Raw genomic sequence first — 24,453 nt, forward strand, 5'->3', positions numbered from 1 at the left:
GCAATACTTAGAGACTAAACAACAGCAGCAAACATCCTTAGTAAGTACTTGCCAGAAGGAAAAAGGAATGAGGGGGGAAGGGGAAAAGGAAAGTCTGACCAAGATAAAATTTTGGTTCATTCATTCAACAAACTTTCATTGAGAGCCTACTCTGTGTCAAACACCACTCTGACAGTGAAGAAATAGAAAAGTAGCTGAAATTGGAGGTTATAAAAGTAACTCCTCTGACTCTTTATGAGGACCCCTATCCTCATAAAATTTAATAATGTAGTGGAAGAGCTAGATCATTGATATGTTACATAGTGTGTTGGGTGGAAGAAGAGGCAGAGAGTGCTACAAAGCATAGAAGATGGATTAGGGGGTCTTGGAGGAGAGGGATGCTCTGAAAAACAAACTACTATGCTTTCCATTCAAGGCCTCACCATCAATCTTTATTATTTTTATTTCCCTTCATATAAGGAATTCATGCTTTCCTTCTTCAGCCTCCCTTTCAATGGCAATTCTTTTAAAGCTCATAATTCTCAAGTCATTTTTTTTTTTTAACCTCAGCCTTTTTTTCTGATGCCCAACATCAATTGGGCTATAAATCTGTCATATACTACTACTAGTTTAGGCCTCTCCAAGTTATAACCCATGTGGTCCAGCCAAGATACAGAGATTCCCAAAAATGCTTTCATCATATCCCAGCTGGAATCTCTTAATTCATTATTTGCAGGTCTAGCCAGTACCTCCGATGAGCACTTGCAGTACAGGAATAACTAGGTCACAATCATGTTCTCAGGGTTCTCAATCCCTAATTACAGCTCTCCCATGATAAAGGGATCTGTGTACAAATTTATGTGAACTAAGGTTTTTCCTTTCTCAAGCCAACTAATACTTTCTCCTGTGTAACTTGAGTCAGAAACTCAGTTCTCGAGATAAAGTATTTCAGGTTTATGAACCACTGATTAACTCCAAGGGAACATTCAAACATCTACCACCACTCTTTCCTGGCCCACTTAAATTATACTTTATATTTTCCCCATTTTATCCATTGTAATACACTCTGGCATTTGCACAATAAGAATGCAATCAGGAAACAGACGAATGAGTCTCTTAAATAAACATAGCCTGTTCTTTCCCGAATTAAAAGGTCCAAAGAATGCTCACTGCCCCTCCTTCCCAGAAGACTGCATAGTCAACAGCTCGTGATTACTCAACAGTGTCATTTTTACTTTTCTACTTTGTGTGTTAGTGATTCTCCATAATGCATGAATTAATTAATGAAAGTTAGGAAGTGACCTACCTAACACAACATGATCATCCTATTTGCAACCCCTTCCCATAAGATCTGAGATGGCATACAAGGTAAGATTAGCATATTTACAATATATATTTTGTTGTAAAAGCAATCTTCAGTTGGCACAAAAAAATGATGGATTTGTGCAGCTTAACAATTCAATTCAAAAAGAAACTAAGCTGCTATTACATGGTTGTTGCTAGAATAATACCTTTCACACCAAAAAACGATCTTGGAAGAGGCTGTCCACAAGAAGAACTCAAAGATTTGAATATGTATTTTTGGCCGGGCATGGGAGAAGGGAATTAAAAGTGATTTTATTAGTTCAAAAATATAAGAAGAAAAAAAAATTTTTTAATCAAAATTTCAAAAGTTGGCAAATGGTTCAGATTCATTTTTAGCTCATTTGTTGAAAAAGAAAAATAAGGAAAAGGATTCACACATCTCCAAGGTAAAGAGGACAGGATACCTCTCTCCCCATGTGTGCTCAAAAAGTATGTTCAGGGGATGAACTGAATATTATAGACAAGACAATACTTTTGCTGGTAATAATGTTATTTTTTCAGGCTGTGTGGCAACATTGTGAACAGAACCGACCAGACATGTTTGTGGTTTGACTATCCTCTGTTAATGTTCCATTTCTAGACCTGCGCTCTCCAAAGTGCATCCTGTGATTAATTTTAAGTAAAAAATGTCAGCCACAAAAACACATCTCCAACTTGGTGAAGCTTGTAGACACTTTCAGTGACCATATACCCAAGTGGTGAACACAGCTTAGAAAGGAGGACAAGCTATTCAAATGCCATGTGAGGATCAGAGATGCCACCAGGAGCAATGAAAAGTCTTATGGGGTGTCATGATAAATGTCTGAATGTAGCAATTATAGTGACGAATGATAAGTTGTTCTTTATGTGTGTGTGTGATGGATAATTTCCTGGCAAAAATCAAATCTTGAAAATATATTAATTGAATTTAGGACTAATTTCATGTATGAAACAAAATATTTACGTGAGTACCTGTATGTCTGTGGCTTAGTTTTAATAATGGCCCTTCTTTTTTCTTTTGCAATATGGTTTCAGATACATACAGTTGAACATATATTTCTAACACCCTCTCAAAAAAAGCAAGGGAGGGAGTTGGTACTTCCATTTTTTATCTTCTCTAACGTCTCAACTTCCCAGAAGTTAGGCTTCTGTAGCCTATGGATGTTTGCACTAGCTCGGGACTTTGAAGAGCAATGAGGAGAAAACTTGAAGCGATCTTCTAACGCAGAGGTGGAGTCCGTTGAACTAACCTAAAAGTCTCACTTCAGTCTACATGGATCCAGAGAATTATGCAAGACAAGAGCACTCTATGTCCTATCCTTTCACAAAGTATTAAGGAACGAAAAATTAGGTTATAAATCAGGGCTTTTCAGGCACCATGTCGTAGGAAGAGTGAATTCCATATTTAATCAAATCTATGCACACTTAGACTCAATTAATCCAAATTGCCCTAAATGTGGTAGGGTTCATATCCTTTTTAGCAACCACATGAATGGAGGAGCCTGGTAGGCTGCAGTCCATGGGGTCACTAGGAGTTGGACACGACTGAGCGACTTCACTTTCACTTTTCACTTTTCACTTTCCTGCATTGCAGAAGGAAACGGCAACCCACTCCAGTGTTCTTGCCTGGAGAATTTCAGGGATGGGGGAGCCTAGTGGGCTGCCATCTCTGGGGTCGCACAGAGTCGGACACAACTGAAGTGACTTAGCAGCAGCAGCAGCAGGACTAAGAGAGTTATCATTAATATTAACTTCCTGATGTTAAAGAGGGAGTCCATTAAACAACTTATTTATTCTAAAATCAGTTAATCCTACATTTATACAAATGTTGTTTTAAGCTGAAATAAATTAATGAAAAATAACATGGGAAAAGAGCCCAAACAAAAAGAGTCTAAGGATAAATTTGTGATGGATAAAGGAACAAGTTTTTCCTTGTTTCTCAAGACAGTAATTGGCCTTCCCTGTAGTTTCTTTGAAATATTTTGGATGTGAATACTTGCTGTGATAGCATAACCTCATGTTAACATTTTTTACTTATTTAGTGAAGAAGAAGTTTCTGAAATATGTTTAATACTGTATAATTAGAGTTTAAGAAAGAAATAGGAGTCACTGGGTAGCTACAAAATGTAAATTTTGAAAGTGAAAACATAGATTATGACATTTGTGTTTCTTCTTCTTTTTTCATGCAATTACCAAAGTAAAAAAGAAAGCCTGAAATAATCCACCCTTCATGTTATTTCTCAATCCAACATCTTATTTTAATTTTCTTTTTTTTTTTCCTCTCCAGTTTTCCCAGTTGCTTTTCAGCCAACAGATCTTCATACCTACCCAGACCGTGACACTGTCAAAGAAGAACATACAACCGCTATGCATGCACCATAGCTAAAAGAAAACACAGAGTCTTTTGGACCATTTGTTCCTGAAAATCTAACAAACATGACATTTGCATTTCTTGGGGCAACTAAACAGCATCTGTCAAAAATCTTCAGTTTCCTAGCACTATGAAATATATTCCTTGCCCTTTGGAGATCAGTCAATCAATTGGTCTCTTTCTCTCTCAGCTTCTCCTTGAAAATTCCACATTATAACCCCTCTGATATTAGCTTTTTAGGCTTTCTGAGATGCTTCACATACTATTATATACCGCCCCAAGTGCATTCCAGAAATTGGCTTTTCAATGGAACTTGGCAAGATAATACTTAGCTTATAGATGACAGATAACTCTACAGTCAAGAGATTAGATTGGGTCTTTTTGAGGAACGATGGTAAGGGCATGGGAAAAAAGAAAAAAACCTAATTAGACCATTCCAGTGGTGCTAGACTATGCCAAAAGCCACACACTCGAATCTGAATGTCTTCTGAAAGCCAGATCTCCTTGTGACCAAATGTTTCCCAGGAGAAGAAAATTGATAGCATATTAATCCATGTCACTTCAGGCTACTCAAAGCAATCCATTTCAATTCTTTTCATTCTTATCCCCCTATTTTCAGCCACAGATTAGCTATAGTTACTATTCTGTCCTACAGGGTTAAGCTAAAGCTAATTGTAACTTTATAATCAAGTACAGTAAGTCAGAAGAGTAGGAAGCTACCCATTGAAACAGTAAATAAGAACTGCATACACTGGTACAGCGGGGTAGACAAGAACAAAACATCAGCTCCAGCTCGGCTTGAGCCGACTGTCACTGAATAAGTGAAGCAGAGTTAGCTCGTACATCACCGTAGTCACAAACTGGTAAATTATTTGGCCCACTCTGAATCCAGTTCTGTTGCTAAAAGTGACAGGCTGGGTGTATGCCAGGTCTGCTCTTCTATTCAATACTTATCAAGCATTTCCTATGCATCAGGCATTATTCAAGGTGCAGTGAAAATAGGCAAAAATTCCTGTTCTCACGGAACTCATGCTCTAGATAAAACTATTTCACAACTCTAAATTCCCAGTTGTTTTTATAAGACCAAAACTGCAAACCTCCTGACATGTGCATCAAGTAAACAAACTCATCATAAAAAGAAACCAAGACTTTCACTAAACACAGACTCCAATATAGCTGGTCTAACGTCATACAATGGGAGTTACAGCAGAGCAGAATGACACAGCAGCAGTACATTCATTCATACAGCTAGATTCTCCACGCCTGTGTATACTCAGGCTCCACTGGGACTACATTCTCTTTTTATTCTATTCACAGTTCAATTTCAGCCAAATTCCCACATCCATCACTATATCGATCTTTAGTCTAGGAAAAAGTGTTTTCATCATATAACATTTACTTACAATTAAAATCAAGCTCTCCCCAGCCAATTCAATCTGGGAGATTTGCTTAGTCACCTAAAATTATTTTAAAACTTTGTCTAGAGACTGAGAGATACAGAGAATGGAAAGTATTAGGAGCTCAAATGACAGTCAAAGAGGTATGGGACAAGAGATCTCAAATAGCAAAAATAATCTTGAGAATAAAGAACAAAGCTGGAGGTATCATGCTCCCTGACTTCAGACTCTACTACAAAGCTACAGTAATCAAAACATCATGGTACTGACACACAAAGAGACACATAGACCAATGGAACAGTATAAAGAGCCCAGAAATGAACCCACACTTTTATAGGAAATTAATCTATAATGATCTATGAACTTAGAGTCAATTAATCTACAACAAAAGAGACAAGAATGTACAATGGAAAAACAGCTGTCTCTCAATAAGTGGTGCTGGGAAAACTGGACAGCTACAAGTAAAAAAATGAAATCAGAATATTTTCTCATATCATACATAAAAAAAAAACTCAAAATGGATTAAAGACCTTAATGTAAGACCATAAACCAAAAAAACTCCTAGAAGAAAATGTAGGCAGAACATTCTTTGACATAAATCATAGCAATATTTTTGGCTCTATTAAGACCAAGGTAACAAAAGCAAAAATAAACAAATGAGACCTAATTAAACTTAAAAGCTTTTACAAAGCAAAGGAAACCATTGACACAATTAAAAAAAAAAAAAACAACTAAATGGGAGAAAATATTTGCAAATTTTATGACCAATAACTGCTAATATCCAAACTATATAAACTGCTCATATATAAGTTAATATCCAGAACACAATCACCCCAATTTAAAAATGGTTAGAAGATGCAATAGACATTTTCCAAAGAAGACATACAGAAAGCCAATAGGCACATGAAAGATGCTCAACATTGTTAATCAACAGAGAAATGCAAATCAAAACCACAATGAGATATGAACAAACACTTATCAGAATGGTTATCATCAAAAAGACTACAAACAATAAATGTTGGTGAAAATGTGGAGGAAAGGGAACCCTTGTACATTGTTGGTAGGAAACCATTGACACAATTAAAAAATTAGTATAGCCACTGTGGAAAACAGTATGGAGGTTGCTCAAAAAACTAAAAATAGAACTACCATATGATTCAGCAATTCCATTCCTGGGTTCATGCATGCTAAGTCGCTTCAGTCGTGTCTGACCCTTTGTGACCCTATGGACCGTGGCCCACCAGCCCGCTCTGTCCAAGGAATGCTCCAGGCAAGAATACTGGAGTGGGTTGCCATTTTCTTCTCCACCATTCCTGGGTATGTATCCAAAGAAAATAAAAACACTAATTCAAAAAGATACATACACCTCAGTGTTCATAGTAGCAATTTTTTGTAATAGGCAAGATATGGAAGCAATTTAAGTGTCCATCAACAGATGAATGGATAAAGAAGATGTGATACACACACATACACACAAAGTGGAATACTACTCAGCATAAAAAAGAATGAAATTTTGCCATATGCAACAATATGGATGGACTTGGAGGGGATTATGCTTAGTAAAATATGTCAGACAGGAAAAGACTATTACTCTATATTATCACTTACATGTGGAATCTAAAAAATAAAACAAACTAGAGAATATAACAAAGCAGAAACAGACTCAGGAATGGGCAAGACAAGGGTGGGAAATAAGAGGCATAAACTACTATGTATAAAATAAATACGCTACAAGGATATATTGTATAGCACAGGGAATATAGACAGAGGAGCCTGGAAAGCTACAGTCCATGGGGTCGCAGGGTCAGACATAACTGAGCAACTAATACTTTCACTTTTCACAGGGAATATAGCCAGTATTTTATAATAAGTCTGACTCTTTGTGACCCCATGGACTATAGCCTTCCAGGTTCCTCTGTCCAAAGGATTCTCCAGGCAAGAATACTGGAGAGGGCATCCATTCCCTTCTCCAGGGGATCGTCCTGACCCAGGGATTGAACCTGGGTCTCCTGCATTGCAGGTAGATTTTTACCATGCGAGCCAGGGAAGCCCTATAAATGAAAAATAGTCTATAAAATATCATACCACCATGCTGTACACCTGAAACTAATATAATATTGTAAGTCAACTATAACTCAATAAAAATAATAAACTAAAAAAACAAAGAGGTACATGAGATGGAGAGGAAAGAAGAAAGAGTTTAGAAGAAAAGATAACTAATAACAGCTAAAATCAATCCTAGAAATGACTGTAGATCTAACAGCCAGGCAAATATTTGTTAGAGTAAAAGGATGCACACAGCATGGGCTGAGTTAAAAAAACAGAGATCTCATTCCTATACACCTGCCTTAGATGAGACACAATGCATTTCCTTTACTGTATAATATGAACAGTCTTTCAAGATCGCTCCAAGGACCAAATGAGGTCGTGTGTACATCTGTAAAGCACAGTGTAGATGGACGGGATCATTCATGTAATTTTGGCTTCTCTGAAATATTAAGTTTTTGCAGAATTCACTTGGCTATATTTGCCACTCCTCATGGCTTAAAAATGGCAAAGAGAAAATAATCCGTTAAACACAGAGATGATAAGTCACCCATTTCTTATTTGAGTTCTAAGGAATGCAATAAACTTCTCCTAAAAACTATTCACTTGTCCATTCATCTATTCAACAAATACTTATTGAGCTACTAGGTACCCCAAATTAGAGATAAAATGGTAAACAAGAGAGATACTGACCTACCCTCATAGAACAGAAAAGGACTGAAAAGCTAGCAAAAACATTCTCATGTCATTCTTATATAAACCCACACACCATGCAGCATGATTTCATGTATTCTGCACAATGCGCCTCCACCAATATTTGCTGTTTAATTTTCAAGATATATTAGACACAGTTTATCCATCCAAAGCCCACAAAACCACATGTGGTATTATAAAAATGACATGACCAAACAGTATGTTGCTAGGTGGTTGTTGTTATTGTTCACAGAAACCATTACAAATGTATCTAGTGACTGAGGTGGTGGCCATGACTTGTCCAAGTAGTGAATGATTTATTGATACCAGAAATGCTATTATGACATCCAAAGGCATTCCCCAGGGGACAAGTTTGCATGCGTCCACTCGAAAGCATGCATTATCTCAAAATACTTGATGCCTGAACAAACCATTTTCATGATGTGCTTGTTTTATGTATTTTAAGAGCATCTAAGTTCCAGTTTAATTACTTTCCTGGGGGAAAGCTAAGGGTCAGAGCCCCCTAGATTTTCCTATAATCCTTATGAAAGCACAAGAATTATAGGAAAAGCAATACATGTAACATAAAACTCAAGATCCCTCTGCCTTGAAGGGCGAAGGAAATCTATAAGATTTCCCACCCTGAGTCAGTGCTTGAGGGTCCTTCAGGGCAGATTTTCATGGACAACGTGAGCTACCAGGCTTCTACCGTCTGTAGAAAATTCGACAGTGCTCTTATTATTCCCTGATGTAGTGTCAGGGCACCACTGCACACATCTAAATGTGCTGTGTGCCATACTTCCCCACAACATTCTCCTGACCAGTGCTCCTGTCTCGTCTCCCATCACTCACTCTGTCTGAACACTGTCATAAAGCTTTCTTCATCCCCTCAAAGACACAGATGTTTGCCAATACAGATGCTTGCCATCTTAGGACCTTTATACACACTCTTCCTTCTATCTAGATAGCTCCCATCGTTCTGGAAATGGCTGGAAACTTATTCTTTAGAGAGCCCCACCTCTCTAAACAGTCCAACGTGACCAAAAGTTCCTACATGTCACTATTCTCTACTCTCATCTCCTCTATTTTCCTGCATGGCCTTCGCCACATTGGTACTTAGGTGCTTCTGTGTTTCTTTCTTTAATCTCCACTTCCTCCACTAGAATGTAACTCCAGAGGGTAAGGCTAAGTGTGTTTCATGTATGATCATACATCTCCAGTCATTAGCACAGTGTGTGGGATATAACTGATGCACGATGGATCAGCTCACATCTCTTCTTCTTAGAACATTTTCCTTTCAGCTTACCATCATATCTTTTTATGGATACATTTGACAAAACTGAATTCTAATGAGTGAGGTTAGAAATGTATGGGCTTAAAATGTTTGGCTTTTCTAGCTTTAGTCCTCTTGAACTAATATTTTTAGTCCTTTGCAACTAAAGAACAATGGCATTGTAGATCCTATAGTAAAAGCACCTCACCACACAAACTACATTTATAGACTTGTGTTCTCATATCCACCTAGAAGGTTGGATATATACTTTAGATAGGTGTTCAATGTCTTCGCTGATGGATAATTTTCCATTACCTCTCATCAACGTTAGAATGCTGCATTTCTAAAATAGCAGATACCTCTTATATTTCATGGCTGGCCTTGAATGAAGAAACAAGTTCATTCTCTTTATGTATCTGTGCATGTAAGTAAGGAAATTATTTAGTAACCTTTGGTCAGTTGTTGTGAAAACAGATATTTTTCATTTCTACAGTCACCATTACATTTCATGGAGATGGTTGTCACTCACCTCTTCACTTTCTCCTCCCTTTATTACTATTTGCACTGCTGGGGTTTTAGCCTTTGCTACAATACAACAATTGGGTGTGTATTAAAGGAAAGCATATAGTTGATATGATATTGACAGGATATCCAAATAAGAATGTTGGGCTTCATCCGTGTAGAAGATACAAAAAAATATGCTATTCCAGTAAGAGAACAAAACCTCTAAGTGGAAAGCATAGTCCCAATGGGGCCTCTACAATGAGGTTAACTCTGGAGGTAGCTGGAAGTTTCATGATGTTGTTTATGAAACAACAATTTTCAAACAAGATTACTCTCATTTTCATGAGAATGAGATCATTTAATAGCAAATACCTATTAAACATGTATTGAGTATGTGCCAGGCCCCATGCTAAGTACTGTGTGAATTACTTCACGTAATCTTCCTTACACTCTCACTAGATAGGTACTATTATTATCCCCATCAGACAGACTATGATCCCTAAGAACTAAGATATATTTTGAAGAACATTTTCAATGTAGGTAAAATTTGCCCCCAAACTTCAAATCTTGTCTTTTTGCCTGATTGAGTGTCCAAAAGTAAAGGTCAACAATGTCTCCTAAGAGAAGGCAGGCAAGAAGAAGAGGGCTCTCTGGGGAAAGAGATAGAAATGGTCCTATTTTACGAGTTTTGCCATTAGAACATTCTTTATTTCCGGAGGAAATAAATATTCCAAGCTCTTGTTTACTTAAAAATCTCTTCTGAAACCTTTCAGAGGAAAGGGATTGCTGCAAAGGGAATATGGTAGGAAAGCTGGAGAACATTTCCTTTCATGTGTCCCACAGAACTCACTTCCCACATACTTCAATTATCAATAACCATACTCACATTGTACTTACAATAAGACATACTTGTAGGTACTGTTTTCAGAGCAGTTTTCAGAGCATTTTTTAAAAATGTTGTATTCAACAGGTATAAAATTGTATTAAAATATATTTCACATTTAAATATTCTCTCTCGTCAGTCTTGATATCCCACAGTTAAATTAAGTAAATCAACACCTAACCTCTTCATAGCAGTGAGCCTGGTACTCAATGAGGCAGGAAGAAGAATCAGATATAGTTTTTGCTCTTTGGTCTATGGGAGGGATCATATCTGGCTGGAAAATTATATATAAATTAGCATATTAGCAGCCCCAAACTCAAACTAGATTAGCAAATTTTGTAATTCCCAAATTCTGGAGTCTGTAGGCTGAATTTAATTTTTATAGAAAATACTGAATATATATATTTACATATATTCATATTTCTGCATATACATGTATTTTAGGTTAAAGTCATTTATGTTTCATTTAGTTAAGAAATATTTTTTTGTTGTTGTTTAGTCACTAAGTCGTGTCTGACTCTTTTGCAACCCATGGATGTAGCCCACTAGGCTCCTCTATCCATGGGGTTTCCCAGGCAAGAGTACTGGCGTGGGTTGCCATTGCCTTCTTTAGGAGATCTTCCTGACCCAGGGACTGAACCTGCATGTCCTACAACAGCAGGCAGATTCTGTACCACTGAGCCACCAGGGAAGCCTGAAAATATTTTTAAGAAAACTTAAAATATCATAACTTGCTTATAAGGCTTCTTAAAAGCCATGAAATAGGATTATAGATATGTTTATGCTGATGTAAGTATTTCAAGACAAGAATCAATAAATGACATGGAAAAAAATTTTTTTGACAAGATGAATATTCATTCCTTGCCTCTTAGTAAACAGCATTAAAATCCATCAGTATATATCCCCAAGACAAGGACTAGGTCACTCAATTATTTTAAAATGTAATAAAATGCAAGAAAAACAAGAATGAATTAGAGGAGTAAAAATATTCAAATGGCTGATTTGGCTTAAAGTGCATGACACACACCACAAGTTTAATACATGCATTAACCATCAAAGGGAAATGTGACTAGGGTCCAGGCAGACAGAAGTGGTGATGTCAGCAAAGTTGCAATGAAACTGATGGGGGTTGGTAGTGGAGGTCCCTATGGTCAGGAAAGAACTGGGGAAGCAATATGTCTTAATCCTGGCTTTGAAAGAAAAGAATTTAACCAATCTATAAAAGGAAGTTCTAGCTCCAAGAATATCTGATACTGCTAATTCTGGTACGCAGTACCCCCAAAGATTGAAGAGAACCAGATGACATGAAAGCCAACCGCATCAAATTTTCAGAACAAGGAATTTATCACTATTTAATGGGAGCATTCACTTTGCCTAAGTCATACTGTACTTTTTTTTAACTGAAGCATAGCTGACTTACAATATCATATTAGTTTCAAGTGTTCAACATAGTGATTCAGTATTTTTACAGATTATACTCCATTTAAAGTCACTATAAAAGAAAGGCTATATTTCCCTGTGCTGTACAATATATATCTGTTTTATACATTGTAGTATGTATCTCTTAATCCTCTGTTCTACCTTGTCCCTCCCCACTTCCCTCTCCCACTTGTAACCTCTCTTTTGTTCTCTGTATCTGTGCATCTGCTTCTGTTTTGTTATATTCATTTGGTTTTTTACATTTCACATATAAATGATAACATACAGTATTTGTCTTTCTCTGAATTACATCACTTAATATGATAATCTTGAGGTCCAGCCATGCTGTTGCAAATGGCAGAATTTCATTCTTTTATGGCTAATATTCTATTTTATTTCTATACCACATCTTCTTTCTCCATTCATCATCATACTTTAGAACATTTCAGAACCAAACTCCATGTGTCACATTTAATTTATAAATTAAATTAATTCTAAAATTAATCAATTTGAAAGTGCTGGGTTAAACTAAGTAAAAATAGTTCCCTTCTCGCAGGTCTTCCAAGAGCTAATGCTAACACATCCAGTGTTTCTTCAAAACGAGGACATAGTATATGAATTTCCAATAGCCTACTGACCATGAAAACTTCACTTCGTGGAACCTCCATGGGACTAATGTTCTATGAAAAGTACTTTGGCACATCATCTGGACCACAAAGTCCCATATATTTGTTCAATATACACTTATAAACCAAAAACAGCACAGACTCTCTAGAGGCCATCACTACCAGGGAACATAAACACAAAGTATTTTCAAGGACTCTCAATTGAGCATGTAAAAGTGGTAGGGTCTCCAGACTGCTATTCATAGGATTAAGCTAAAACAGTTTCAGAAATAGACCAGTCCACCCACTAGTTTATATATACAAAGGAGAATATTTTAAAACCCCAATACCATGCCTCATATAGAAATTGTGCAGAAGCACAGTTCAGCAGAATAGAAAGGTACCACAGAGAGATTTGAAATAGACCTTTCCTTCTTTGGAGTTAAGCTAATTGACATCATGCCCCCTCCTCTTCTCTCCTAGGTGGTCTCCAAACACTGAAAATCTGGCATAACAGGGATCTCCTAAGGGTGACGGTTTCTTCCCTTTTCCCCTGGTCACTTCCAGCCTCTGCATCTTTGTACTATCTCTTCCCTTCATCTGTAGCACTTTCCCTCATCTACTCTGTCTAATTACATCTTTGCTCTGCTTGATTTTTTAACTCTTTCTGCATTTCTATCTTTCCAAAAAATTATTTTAAGTCCCTGATGACAAGAGCCATATACTTCCCTTCTGATTCCATTGCAGTACCTAGCTAAGGGCTGAACATTTATGAAATATTTCTTATCACTGTTATATCTAATTGACATGACTACAAGACATTTCATTTATCACTTATATTTGAACAAAACTCCACTGAAAAATTGGACTCTGATCTGAGGTCTCTAACTCTTTTTTTTTTAATTGGTTTACTTTTATACATCAACCCAGGCTGTGATTCTCTAAGATGCTGCTTTCTTAAAAGTTGAAAAACAGCAGCAGGAAGAAAGAAAACTGGAGACATAATAGAGACAGCATATTAAAAAGCAGAGACATTACTTTGGCTACAAAGGTCCGTCTAGTCAAGGCTATGGTTTTTCCAGTGGTCATGTATGGATGTGAGAGTTGGACTATAAAAAAAGTTGAGCGCTGAAGAATTGATGCTTTTGAACTGTGGTGTTGGAGAAGACTCTTGAGAGTCCCTTGGACTGCAAGGAGATGCAACCAGTCCATCCTGAAGGAGATCAGCCCTGGGTGTTCATTGGAAGGACTGATGTTGAAGCTGAAACTCCAATACTTTGGCCACCTGATGCAAAGAGCTGACTCATTTGAAAAGACCCTGATGCTGGGAAAGATTGAGGGCAGGAGGAGAAGGGGACGACAGAGGATGAGATGGTTGGATGGCATCACTGAATCAAAGGACAGAACTCCAGGAGTTCTGGACAGGGAGGCCTGGCATGCTGCGGTTCATGGGGTCACAAAGAGTCGGACACAACTGAGCGACTGAACTGAACTGAGTCACATGTGGCTATTAGCTGACCTCAACTAAGATGTGGCATAATATATATATTAGAGTTCAAAGATTTAGTATGGAAAAAAGAATACTAGATATTTCATAATTTTTAATACTGAGTACCTATTAAAATAAAATGTTGGATATATTGGGCTAATTAAAATATTTAAATTAATTTTACCCATTTGCCTTTACTTTTTCAGGTGGCTACTAGAAAAGTTAAAATTATACATATGGCTTGCATTATATTTCTATTAGTCAGTGCTGCTCTAGTATTTTGAGCATCCAAAAACAGAAAAGTGGTCCAAATATTAAATGTGGCTATTAACTGATAAAAACTCGCTTCACAGGAGACTGCACAGACTGCATGATGTATGATATGCATCCACAACAAGTTGGAGGACACTGTGGACCACGAACTGTCTAATGCCTGGAAACTGGCTGGCCAGATACTCGGACATGGTTCACAGGAGAGGCTGTTACCATGCCAAAGTTAGTTTGACTCTGGCAATTTATTGTGGAAAAAAAAAAGTGCATGAATGTTTCCTAATAACTAGCTGTGGGCCAGTGGAGGAGAAAGCTGATGTGGAGTGAGCTTAGATCTTTCTCAAAGGGATTGCCTGGAGCAGCAAAGAGGCCTCAAATGGCTGGAGGTACCAGTGGATGCTCTAGGTTCAGAACAGAGAGGGCATATGTGGAATCTAAAATACAAAATACATCAACATAGCTATGAACGAAAAACAGACTCAGACTGGTGGTTGCCAAGGGAAAGGGGGATAAGGGAGGGAAGGAATAGGAGTTTGGGATTAGCAGAAGCAAACTATTATATATAGTAGGGATAAACAAGGTCCTACCTAGCCCGGGGAACTATATTCAAACATCCTGTGACAAACCATAATGGAAAAGAACTTTCACTCTGTGTGTGTGTAACTCAGTCACACTGCTGTGCAGATGAAATTAACACATTATAAATCAAATATACTTTAATAAATTTTTTTTAAAAAAAGAATAACATAGATGCCCTTGCTCATGTGAGAGACCCACCAGGGATAAAGCCTGAAAAGGACCAAAAGATTTCAACCTCAGCAAGGAGAAAACTAACCACTAAGTGGACTGAAAAGGATGGTGCATGGGAAACAAAAATTAAACTGCTTTATGATTGCACCCCACCAGTCCTGTAGGTCATCCCAAGTGTGTGCATGGTATGGTAGCATGTGCTTCCTATATGCACACAATTCCTAAACCATGGAAACTGAATATCTATGTCAACAGATGTATTTCCTGAAACTATTCTAGGAAAATCAAGTTTATTCAGTGAGCCACCAACTGCCAAATATTGCAATACCACTTCAGATGCATAGTAACATTAAATGCATTCTGCCTCTGCTATCTACACATTAGTATTTACTTTCCATTAAGACTAAATACCAAAAGCTAGGCTTGCAGAGGTCTTCTTGTTACCTTTATAGAGAAAAGAAAACAAGCAGAGTTCACAGAGCTCTGATCTCCAAAGACACTTTGAGAATAGGAATCAGTCTATAGCATATACTCTGGGAACTTTAATAATAGCCACCTAAAGTGTAAAATTCAATGGACTAGTTCCAAATTGGGAAAGGAGTACATCAAGGCTGTATATTGTCACTGTGCTTATTTAACTTATATACATAGGACATTATGTGAAATGCCAGGCTGGATGAAGCACAAGCTGGAATCAAGACTGCCAGGAGAAATATCAATAACCTCAAATATGCAGATGACATCACCCTTATGACAGAAAGTGAAGAGGTACTGAAGAGTCTCTTGATGAAAGTGAAAGAAGAGAGTGAAAAAGCTGGCTTGAAACTCAACATTCGAAAAACTAAGATCATGGCATCCAGTCCCATCACTTCATGGCAAATAAATGGGGAAGTGATGGAAACCATGACAGACTTTATTTTCTTGGGCTCCAAAATCACTGCAGATGGTGACTGCAGCCATGAAATTAAAAGACGCTTGCTCCTTGGAAGAAAAGTTATAACAAACCTAGATAGCATATTAAAAAGCAAAGACATTACTTTGCTCTGACTTATTGGAATAAGAACTGACTTATTGGAAAAGACCCTGATGCCGGGCAAGATTGAAAGCAGGGGGAGAAGGGGTGACAGAGGATGAGATGTTTGGATGGCATCAGCAAGTCGATGGACATGCTCTGGGAGTTGGTGATGGACAGAGAAGCCTGGCATGCTGCAGTTCATGGTGTTGCAAAGAGTTGGACACAATTGAGCGACTGAACTGACTCAAAGTGTAAAATTATGTAAAATTAGTATCATAAATGCAGCTCTGTAAAACTTACTTCCAAATGAGGTTGGGGGTGGGGTGGGAGTGGAAAAGAATTAACATTTCATCAATACCTTCTAGAAAAACTTCGGTGAAAAAAAGCACAAGAAAATCGGGTCTTGATTCCATGATGCTATCTAGACAACCCTCTGAGATCATGATTCTACTTTCTTTTAAAGAGGCAAATGCTTCTGAAATGAACCACTTGGTTATTATGTATTTGGATCACTATATGTTAGTCTTTCCCATTCTATAGACACATTGAAGACACTACTTTTCTGGCTTAACAAATAAAGGCTAATCAACTACTTTCAGGATAGTTTTTTGAATTTTGTTCAGTGAAGCATTAAAAAAGATCCCCATGCAAAATCATTTGTGAATCATCAGAGAAACTAAGTTATGAAAATAACAGTTTCTCATATATCAACCGTGCATAAGAGAATGAAGGAGAATTACCACCAACCTACCTATCCTCCATTCTATTCTTCAACTACTGGAGAAGAACAAAAACTAAATGCCTTTTCTGGCTCCACTAAATCTAGAATCCCTCAAAAGAGCAAGGAGGATGCCCAGACTTAGTTCACCTTCCACTGCCATGCTTCTCTGATGGACTATGAAGTACTGCCATTCTTTCATTCTTATTCTACTCTATATTTGACCTCCACTGTTCCTTTTTCTTAAGGCTAGTGGCTCAGTAAAATTAGTATACATTTTCTACTATTAGCCAGCAGAACAGCCAACAGACCTTCTTGATTTGGCAAAAATCCAAGTACTGTCTTCACAGTTTGGACTTGGGTAGGAAATTAGCATTGAACAAATGATTCAGGATTTTGAAGAATTCTTGTCCATGCTTACATTCAGACAGTACATAATGAAGACCTCCAGATGGAGTAATGAAAGAAAACTTCTTATTATTAGAATTTATGCTTCCAAAAGGCTTCACACTCTGGCTCACATAAAGTCTGACATTAAAATATTGATCTAATTCCATATGCTTTAAGAATCATGCAAGGTAATTCTTTTCACTGCTTTTTAATCAATTTTTGACACCAAATATCTAATATGTTTAACTATTGACTGTCGTCACTAGAGCTGACACTCTTTTAGGCTAAAAACTAAAATGAGTCTCATAAAGGAGAAAAAAGAAATGGTCACATACTCATTTGAATGAACTGCTGACTCTGTAAAGGTAATTCCAAAAAAGAGTTTCCGAATATGGCTTAAACATTTGTAATACTGTAGGAAAACTATATAACCTTCCATGGTAACTACACTAAATGACAATATTCATTTTCTATGTCTATATTTAAGAATGTTGGTTCAGTCATTTGGAGTCAATTTCTATGTACTGCAAACAGACAGGAATCATCTTCTCTCCAAGAATGGATTATTATATTTAAAACATCAAAATCAATCAAACAGAGAAATAGCCCCAAACCCTGCATTACACACACCCAAGCAATACTCAAGATTCCTTTCTCTTGGCTTTTAAAATGATTTAAAAGCAACTTAGCTCAACTCTCCCTCCAGAGAGGAAAACTACCTACCTAGCCAAATTTCTTGAAGGGCTTTTTCCTCCACCTAATCTATAACTTTCACGCTAAAACTCTTAATTCTAGATTTCTACTTATAATTTCTCAGAAAATTTTCTGTGCTTACTAATGACCTCTTCCCAAGTAAAACCCACACATGGCACAGTGGTTATGTACATAGGCTTATGAGCCAGACTTAACTGGGTTTAGCTTTTGACTGTATCACTTACAAGCTATCAGACCTTGGGCAAGCTCTTTGACCTCCCTTTGCCTCTGTTTGCTCCTCTAGAAAATGGGACTCGTCTTAGGCCTTTTCTCATAAGGTTGTTGCCATAGTCAAGTGTTAGACTTGAACAGTCTATTCTGTTTCTTGAAGTCCTCCTCGCGTGCTCAGCGCTCTGTTGTTTCTCCTGGCTCTCTTCGGGTTTTCTCAGCGTCTATGTTTTGTTCTCTTCTTCCGTGGGCTTGTTCATCATTAACCCCTCCCCATCTCCAAGTTCAGGTCTATCTCCAACATTCTTCTCTCTTTTTTCATTACCTTGAGAAGTCTCATCCACTTACTTGATTTACTGGATTTACTAGAAGAGCATTTAGCAAGATTTTAAATAGCCTGCATTCTGAGACAAGAGGGCAAGAGAAAGTGTGATTCCAACAGTCCTGTTGGCAGTAACTATGGCAATACACAACCAGCTTATGTTGTCATTGCCAAAACAGGCACTGACCTCATTTCAGTATTCTAATAACAAACGTGAACATATCGTACCACTGAGCTTAGGCAAGGATAAGTTTTATTAGTGGCTCAAGACCCAAGCAGAGAGAGGGCAAGAATGAGGCAGAGGGGCAATCAGGAAAATCATATATCTGAATTTACAGAAAAAAATATATAAGAGGAAGAATAATGAAAGAAACTCGGGGTGTGAAAGAAAACACAAAGAGATGCAACCTTTGAAATAGAATATAGTACAAGGTGGCAAACTCAAATGCCCACAGGGGCTAAAGGTAAGCTAAATGAACAAAGTGAGCAGGATGGATGACATCCTGGGAGTGGTGGGGACTGTGGCAAACTGGAGACTATAAATAAAGCTACTCTAATTCAGTTTTTAAAATTTGAACATTACAGGCCAAACAAGTCACAGGCCTCTACTTTTCTTCCTTTGAATGTAAACAGGCAAGAGTATCATTGTCACCTGCCCAGTCGGACTGATTGGCAAAAAATTTCTTATAAAAAATATTCACTTTACTGGCTTAAAGCTACAAGTGAGACAAATTTTGCTTCATAGTCTGACTGCATTGGTTGAATGAATGTTATGATTTGTAATCCAAGCATGGATCCGCTGCTTGTCTCCATTACAAACCAAAACAGTATGTTCATGAATTCTTAAGATTCACTTACTGACTTAAAGTGATCTAAATCCTGCCAGTATCACCCCTCAAAAATATTCTACATCTAGATAGCGAATATATCTTCAATATAAGTCGAAGGGTTATCTTCAACTCTCTGAAGTAGTTGCAGATAAAGTTCCAAGCTCTCCCAGAACGAAGATGCTTATCCTGAGACGTGCTTGTAACTGACATTAGAAATGTTGCCTTCCCTGTGTATTACATCATGATAAGACATTATTTGTTTATTGCCACCTGGCTTAGGTCAAAACATATCTTCTTTTCTGCATCTTTCCCAACTTAAAAATGACAGTCATTTGACCCTGAAAGACCAAACTTCTGAAAGATAGGGCCAAATTCAATTAGGCATCAGCACTGTTAGCTCTGCTTAAAATGAAACCAATGAAAAATAATAGGATTGACCACAAGTAGGCAAGAAGCAATTCCTTTCAGGGGATACTTGCACACTATCTGATAATCATATCTCCAGGTGGTTTTCTGGTGCTTCAAAATAATTTCAGTTCAACATTTACTGGCCATACACTGCATCAGGCATTGAGTTTGGTTTGGAAATCTAAGAGATGATGAAACCACAGCTGCTGCTGAAGAACTTATAATCTAGTGGGAGAGTGGGATGTGGAAATGAGCTATTTCAATACAATGTGGTGGTGGTGCTGCTGCTGCTGCTGAGTCGCTTCAGTCGTGTCCGACTCTGTGTGACCCCATAGACGGCAGCCCACCAGGCTCCCCCGTCCCTGGGATCCTCCAGGCAAGAACACTGGAGTGGGTTGCCATTTCCTTCTCCAATGCATGAATGAAAAGTGAAAGTGAAGACACTCGGTCGTGTAACTGCTATCAAAAGAGGTGTGGAGAGTGTGCTCAGGGAGAATGCAGAAGCAGACCTGGGCTCAGTCTCCAGGAAGAAGGAAAGTAAATCAGTAAAGACTTTCTGGAAGTTCATTTTTAAAAGTAAAGAGCCATATTCCAATGAAAACTTAATGGAACTAGCCTAAGTAGTTACACAACTTAACAAGTATACTGACCCACCATCTGAAGTAACAGTGAATACTTTCCTAGGCTTCAGGATGGATTTGTGCTGACTCAGTCTGAAATTTCCATTAATCACTCTTGAAATCACAAGCATTCATTTGAATAAAAGGATACATTGCCTCTAATTCTTTAGAGAGGTAAGTAGACAACTTCCATAACAACAGAAAACAGCGAAGACTATAAATGGAAATATAATCCTGGAATCAAAGAAACCCCCCTCTCCCATGTGGTAAGGGAAATTACACTCATATTTCCCTTCGCCCTTTGAAGGTTTGAGACTATCCTCAGGTGAAACAGGCAAAGGGTAATGAGCATCTTGATGAAGGTGAAGAGGAGAGTGAAAAAGTTGGCTTCAAACTCAACACTCAGAAAACTAGGATCATGGCATCTGGTACCACCACTTCATGGCAAATAGATGGGGAAACAATGGAAACAGTGAGAGACTTTATTTTATTGGGCTCCAAAATCACTGCAAATGGTAATTGCAGCCATGAAATTAAAAGACACTTGCTCCTTGGAAGAAAAGCTATGACCAACCTAGATAGCATATTAAAAAGCAGAGATGTTACTTTGCTAACAAAGGTCCATCTGGTCAAAGCTATGGTTTTTCCAGTAGTCATGTATGGATGTGAGAATTGGACCATAAAGAAGGCTGAGCACCAAAGAACTGGTGCTTTTGAACTGTGGTTTTGGAGAAGACTCTTGAAAGTCCCTTGGACTGCAAGGAGATCAAACAAGTCAATCCTAAAGGAAATCAGTCCTGAATATTCATTGGAAGGATTGATGCTGAAACTGAAGCTCCAATATTTTGGCCACCTGATGTAAAGAGTTGACTCATTAGAAAAGACCCTGATTCCAGGCAAGACTGAAGGCAGGAGGAGAAGAAGACAACAGAGGATGAGATGGTTAGATGGCATCACCAACTCAATGGACATGAGTTTGAGCAGTCTCCAGGAAATGGTGAAGGACAGGGAGGCCTGGCATGCTACAGTCCATGGGGTCGCAAAGTGTCAGACATGACTGAGCTACTGAACAACAACAGCAATGATTAAAAAGAACCTTTTCCTCCCCATTCTCCACAACCACAAATGCCTGAAAATCTGCCATTCAAGGGTCAATTTGATTTAGATGACCACTGTGAAGTTTCTTTGGGGCCAACATATATTTATACCTAAGTGCAAATTTTAGGATACCTTTATCATGGAGGAGAGCAGTTAAAGACATGCCAAAATTTGGAGATATCCCTAAGTAAATATGCCAGTTTTCATGACTAGTTTAGCAACTTAATCCATTCACATCATTGCTTAATCTTGGTCAAAGAAATAACTGTAGTTGGTCAAATAGTTTTAGACTGTGTTCTCAATATCTATAACTATGGGTATCAGTATTCTTTGCCATAAATTCCTAGAGGTCAAATGCCCTGTAACTTCATTCTATCAGTGATTTTTCTAAAACAAATTAAGTCCACTTTTTTCACTTGTCGAATTATTTTCACACATTGCTCAAGTTACATGTTAAGAAGTTTTAATCTCAACAATTTAAATCCTATATCATTGTCACTGAGTAAAATAATAAGGCCACAGAATGATACTACCTAATCAAAACAGTTGTCTTTGTTACTCTTGAGACTGTTAGCTATACATTAGCTCCAAGTCAATAAAAATACATCAAACTGTAAAAAAGAAGCAGTTTTAAAGAGGGACTCCAAAATGATGCCAAGTACAATGGAAAGGCCAAGAGTTCACAGTGTCTCATATATCTAGACCATGTGGTGGCCTTGTGAACAGAAATTCAATATAATTTATCCAGGAATAGTAGAGTTACTTGCTAAAACAGGAATTGCTACTTCATCAGCAAAGAACTGAATTTAGACAAACTCGTAAAAATGGAAATAGAAAACAATTTATCACATACCACCCTCTACTCTTTGTTTTTAAATAACATATAGTCAACACTTGCAACTGAATCTTCACTTTCCATCTTAGAATAAAATGATCTTTATGCAACTTTGGAGAAAAGTGATGATTGCAGTTAAAAATGTTCATGAATATTTTTCATAGGGTATTTTTCAAGAGTATTTTTGCCATTTGGTATGAAATGAATCTCCTCAACCTTCACTATAAAACTAGGAATGACGATACCATGCCTATCAAGGTAGAGAAAGATGATCAACAAAGCAAAAGCCAGGGGATTGCACATCTACATATATCTCAATGTCATGTTTGCATGGATAGGTAGGCAAAGCAGGTAGAAATCTTGTTCAATTAAGAGCAGCAGTATACTTGAAAACAGAAAAGCCACATTCAAATTAAAGCTGCTTATTATGTGTGTGTGTGTCCTTAGGCAGCTTCCTTGACCACCCAGAGCCTTGATCATCTCACACAGCAAAGTGAGGATGACTATACACAACGTCAATGAGCCACAATGAGTACTGAATAAATCACAGCTGTGAAAGCACAGTTTCTCGGCAATTAATATTTCTAGTGAACTTTGAATGCTAAGCTTGTATGCCACTATAGCCAATAGGTCCCAAGAGATCTTTAGGTGTAATTTTTGTTTCATTCTGGATGTTTCCCATTTCCACACAGTTGTTTTGTTTGGAGCCACTTCCCTAACTTACTAGGATAATAATGAGCTCAATCCTTACTCTATGGAAAATTTTCTTCTTTTAATCTTGATGCCAACTGGTACTTATGCATAGGCTCACTATTGAGTCCTGCAGGCCACTGACAAGAATTACTGAACAACATGCAGAGGCTTGGGGCCACTGTCGTATCATCCTAGGAACCTTCCCAATGACAATTCAGAAACCTCATCAATGCTCAGCAAAATTCACAAAGCAGCTGCAAGAAGCCAAATGCTTGCTGAAATCAATCATCGCTTTAGCCACCAGAACATCTTTACGCCGATACATTTTAAAAAATTACCTCTTTCACACTGGGGTCCAGTAAAGCCGTAAGTGCACGCACATCGATTGGGGGCCACGCACCTGCCTCCGTTAAGACAGCCACTTTCACAGACGGCTGTAAAATAAGGAGAGAGAAGCTGAGAAACTTCACCTGAGTAGATGCTAATAAAGTAACACTGACTGTTCCCTGAAAGGACGACAATAAAAAAAATCTAAATAGTCCCTGTGGTATTTGTTTTAAACATTTATTGTACTGTTCCAGTTTCCTGGATATCCCTCAGTCAACTCAGGTAAAACTACCTGGAATAGGTGAGTATATACCTGTGTTAATGTTGGCAGTTTCATTCTGGAAAATATCTGAGCAATGCTTTGCAGTTCTGTATCTACAATGGTGGTTTATAAGAGACAACCCTGATGAGAACTGCATTTTACAAGCTGATTCTTTTGCTTATGATTTATGTTTCATTTCCAGACAGTTTTCATGAGGGAAAACACTGGCCATCTTTACAAAAATGCAGCATGTTAAATCACACTGCCAACGACAAAACACTACTATTAACTGCCAACGACAAAACACAAATACTGACACTCAGTAATTTATGTACCATAATGAAGATCCAAATGAGTGTTACAAGAGAATCTCTGGAAAATACTAGTAAGATAAGTCCAGAGATCCTTGAGGGAGGGACATTTTACTTGTCAAGAAAGACATTAAAATAAGACTTGAAAGCTCATTCCCTGAATAACTCTTCTCTGTACAACTTCCTGCAACTCACTCAAGCATAGCCTCTTCCTAGGCATCTTTATCCACAGGTGGTAGGCTGTCCCTGCCAAATTTGCCAGTCCCACCCACCCTTCAAAGCCCAGCTCAAACCTCACTCCTCCAAGAGGCTTCCCTAACACTTGCATTTACATTAATTCCCTCTTCATATATTCCCCGTACACTTTTCCTATACCCTATGGCAGTCATGCAGTTGAGCTACTCAGATCTCCTTCCAAGAAAACCTACTGTGAGGAGCTTAGTTGGCTGATCTGCTACTATGTTCATGCCAACAACCTGGTGGGGACCACTCAGCAACTAAGCGTCATGGAGACTGTACATTTTTGCCCATTATGAAGCTATTGTGATGGGCAGTCTTGATTCTGGACTCCCTATCAGCCTGACCAAAGCTTTCTTGGAGGTTGCACTACAGTCTGAGGCTTCTTTTGCACAATTGTGATAGTCTTTCCTTCCCTCTCTCCTTGCACAGGGGTGTGATCT

At 37.9% G+C, this 24,453-nt stretch overlaps 1 protein-coding gene across 1 annotated transcript in view; it reads right to left on the bottom strand.

Moving 5' to 3' along the window:
• FBN1 (fibrillin 1) overlaps nt 1-24,453 on the bottom strand; it is a 264,477-nt gene that overhangs the window by 188,204 nt on the left and 51,820 nt on the right. The window contains exon 6 of the mRNA XM_025295542.3: nt 23,212-23,307. Coding sequence (XP_025151327.3) covers nt 23,212-23,307 — 96 coding nt within the window. The remainder of the gene's footprint in view (nt 1-23,211; nt 23,308-24,453) is intronic.

The sequence above is a fragment of the Bubalus bubalis genome, chromosome 11, assembly GCF_019923935.1.
Source record: "Bubalus bubalis isolate 160015118507 breed Murrah chromosome 11, NDDB_SH_1, whole genome shotgun sequence".
NCBI lineage: Eukaryota > Metazoa > Chordata > Mammalia > Artiodactyla > Bovidae > Bubalus > Bubalus bubalis.